Consider the following 3,157-nt stretch of genomic DNA (forward strand, 5'->3'; position numbering starts at 1 on the left):
CACAGTAGGGGTAGCTAAGCGACGGGCTTGGTCCCTTTCCACAGCAGCCTTCACATACTGCTGTTCCTTCTCTTGCAGCTGTTCCTTCTGGTATTGCAGGACAGCCCTTATCTCAGTGTTCTTTTGTCCCAGGGCGGCGAATTCACGCTGAAGTTCCAGGAATCTGGCCTCAGATTGCTTGGCTCGTTGGTTCGCTTCGTTGATGGTCGATTTGGCTTTCTGGATGTATTCGTATGCTAGTCGGCAGTACTCATACCACTTAGTACCATGGCTGGCGACATGTTCAGAGAACTCTTCGGGGTCTCCGGGCAGGAATGGGGGCAGAGGGGCAGGCATTCTGACAGTGTCAACCCCAAGGGAGGAGCTACGTAATGTCAAGGTGCGGGCTCGCAGGCCGGCAGAGGCGGGATAATAAGGTAGTTGACACTCAGGCTGGCTATAGTAATTCCTATCTATCTGTTCAGGCTGCAGGGCAGGCTGGTACAGGCAGGCTCTATAGACAGGATGTAGCTCAAAGAGCTTCAAACAGGTTTCGGAATTGTGCGGTGAAGATATTCCCAAGGTCACGTGATTCCTCATTAGCGGTTCCAACTCCTATCCACGGCAGCACCGTGACATATACTTATCTTACTATCCCTATAGTAGATTTTATCTTATAGTATTAGGCCTACATATAATATATAGATAAAGTATATAAGAATAATAAGCCTTATAAGTATTTATACTAGGTATTATAATAGTAATGATAAGCTTTTATCTATACTAAGAAGAAATAGTAATATAAAGAAGGAGTATATTCTAGGGTCTATACTACTACTACTACTGTCATTATATGCGTTGAAGTACGCTGTACTTCTCAAACCCTACTAACAAAACATACCCGGCGCTAAACCAGGAACATGTTAGGGCCCGCTGAACTTCAGGGGAAACTCCGCTGAACTTCAGCATATTAATTTAGGGTTAACAATCAATATAAATCTCCTTTGTATAATACCAACTGATTATCTGGCCATATAAATATGTCTCAGTCAAGTTTCAGTCCTTCACCAGCAGTGGTTGATGGGGAAATTGATGGGTTCCCATCATACCTTAAGGTCGTGCGGGAATGGCGAGTGGTTCTCTGCACCACGCATGGCTGCTATACCCGCCAGAATCTCCCACGGCATTTGCGAGAGAAGCATCGATTAAAAGAATGCAACAGAGTGAAATTGAAGCCCATAGCCAATTAGAGAACGTGGCTGCTACTATTAGGGATGTGGTGCAACCACCTGATGGAACTGATGAGATCCATGGTCTCCCGACCGTGCTTGGGCATCTGCCACTTCGAACAGTGTGACTTCCGCACGACCAGCACGGATTACATGCGACAACACTATAACCAGCAGCATCAATGGCAGGTTTCTTGTCAAGGGGCAATGCCCTGGCACCATGCATATCTGCAGACATTATTTAACCAGAAGCAAAGCCAACAGTACTTTGCTGTGGTTCTGGCTGACCGAGCCTAGTGGTCAGGCACACCACAATATATATATCCACATGCTAACGCACCTGACAACGCACCACCATCCACACAGGACCATTCTCCTTCCCCCATTCCAGACAATGCATGGGACCAGATAATGCTACGGTACCAACAGAGTCAATCTCAACCATAATGGGATCAGGTGGAGACCGTATGACATGTCTCTGAGCTCACCCCATGGATGAAGCGGACAGGCATCTACATCCACCTCCAAGGATTAAATCTGAGCGAACTCGGCCCCAGTTACTAACTGCCTAAGCCTGAGGAGGAACATAATCTATACTTGATCTGTGAGAGTGCTAGGCGAGTCATAGAGAATACTATGACGGTGCTTGTCTATGATCAGAACCTAGAGGCACGCCACCTAAGTCGCTGGAACGCACGGCTGCTTAACACCTTTACCTGGGGGGAGGCATCGCAGGATCCAATCACTGACCTACAGAACCAACAGTCCTGCCGCAAATACAGTGATACCTGGCAACGGCTAATCTGTTACTGGGAGCGAGTTGTTGAGCAGGGCCACTCCAGGACATGCTGTTCCAACCCAGCAACCGACAGCTAGAGGCATGGGTCGAGGTGACTGAGGCTGCAAGCGAGCTGGCTGTCTGCATTAACTCGGATTAAGAAGGGGCCAGCGAAGCAGCTCTCCGGGACCAGCTGGACCGGGCTGTCCTGGAGTTTTAGCCTTGCTATTATCCAACACTTAGTTCCCCGTCGCAAGTTTGATTCTGTCCTTGTCTCCTATGCTGCTGCGCGGTACTGGAGCTCCAGTCAGGGTACGTGGATGATGGTTGGGAATTATACATCAATCCTGTCGCAGTTAATCTACGACTGCCAGATGGTGGTGCTCGCCCAGGTGTTGGCAGAGACAGCAGATCAACCAGAGGCGGATGTTGGTGCCATGATCGTGGACATCCGGGACCAATGGTTATTAAATGACACCGACGGACCAGTGGCTGAATTATTGGAGAATCGGTTATTAGGCTTCCGCATTGGGCAGACTGAAGTGCTGCCGGCACAGCTGCGGTGGCATGCAGATGGGGAGACCCTAGTCTGGTCTGAGGTGATCTTCCACCTGTCTGATCTGTATAACATCATCTTCAAGGGGCTCGCCACGGCCCAGCGACTTTTTGAAGAAGAGTTATGCCTTAGTGGCCGATCGAGTCCTGCGTCTGAGATCCCCGTTCTAGATCTGGACCTATTAGTGGACAACTGGGATGCCACCGCGCCGGGCCAGTCATTCCTCACTGATTCACGAAATGCGTCCCATTTAGATCCGGTAAAGGACTGGCTGATCGCTCGTGTGGGGAAGACCCCGGTTCTATTCCATACATTCTGGTCGCAGACAGCCAAGGGTCACTGGGTCGTGTCCGCCGATGCCGCGCAGCAGTATGAGGATGCGGTGCAGAAATTCCTCCAAGCTCTCCTGGTTCCGTTCTTCCTTGGCTCCGGCCAGCAGGGGCGTCGGACCATTAAATAAGAATTAGAATAAAAAGAAGAAGGGAGGAGAGGTAGAGTAGATAAGATTAGGGATAGTTATGATAAGGGTTAGATATAGAAAGGAAAGTACCGAGAGGGATAAAGGAGGAAGGGATAATTAAGAGAGAAGAAAAGAATAAAAGAGGTAAGAAATAA

The 3,157-nt window shown here is 49.1% G+C and overlaps 1 protein-coding gene across 1 annotated transcript; it reads left to right on the forward strand.

Annotated features, from left to right (window-relative positions):
* Positions 1–2,053: 2,053 nt before the first annotated feature.
* CDV56_100496 (uncharacterized protein) lies at positions 2,054–3,002 on the forward strand (the record flags this gene model as incomplete). The annotated part of the gene is made up of 2 exons (XM_026754115.1): positions 2,054–2,098; positions 2,148–3,002. 2 exons carry the CDS (start codon positions 2,054–2,056, stop codon positions 3,000–3,002), a joined length of 900 nt encoding a protein of 299 aa, XP_026609436.1.
* Between the last annotated feature and the right edge of the window lie 155 nt (positions 3,003–3,157).

Source organism: Aspergillus thermomutatus (assembly GCF_002237265.1).
Source record: "Aspergillus thermomutatus strain HMR AF 39 chromosome Unknown NODE_595, whole genome shotgun sequence".
In the NCBI taxonomy this organism is placed as follows: Eukaryota; Fungi; Ascomycota; class Eurotiomycetes; order Eurotiales; family Aspergillaceae; genus Aspergillus; species Aspergillus thermomutatus.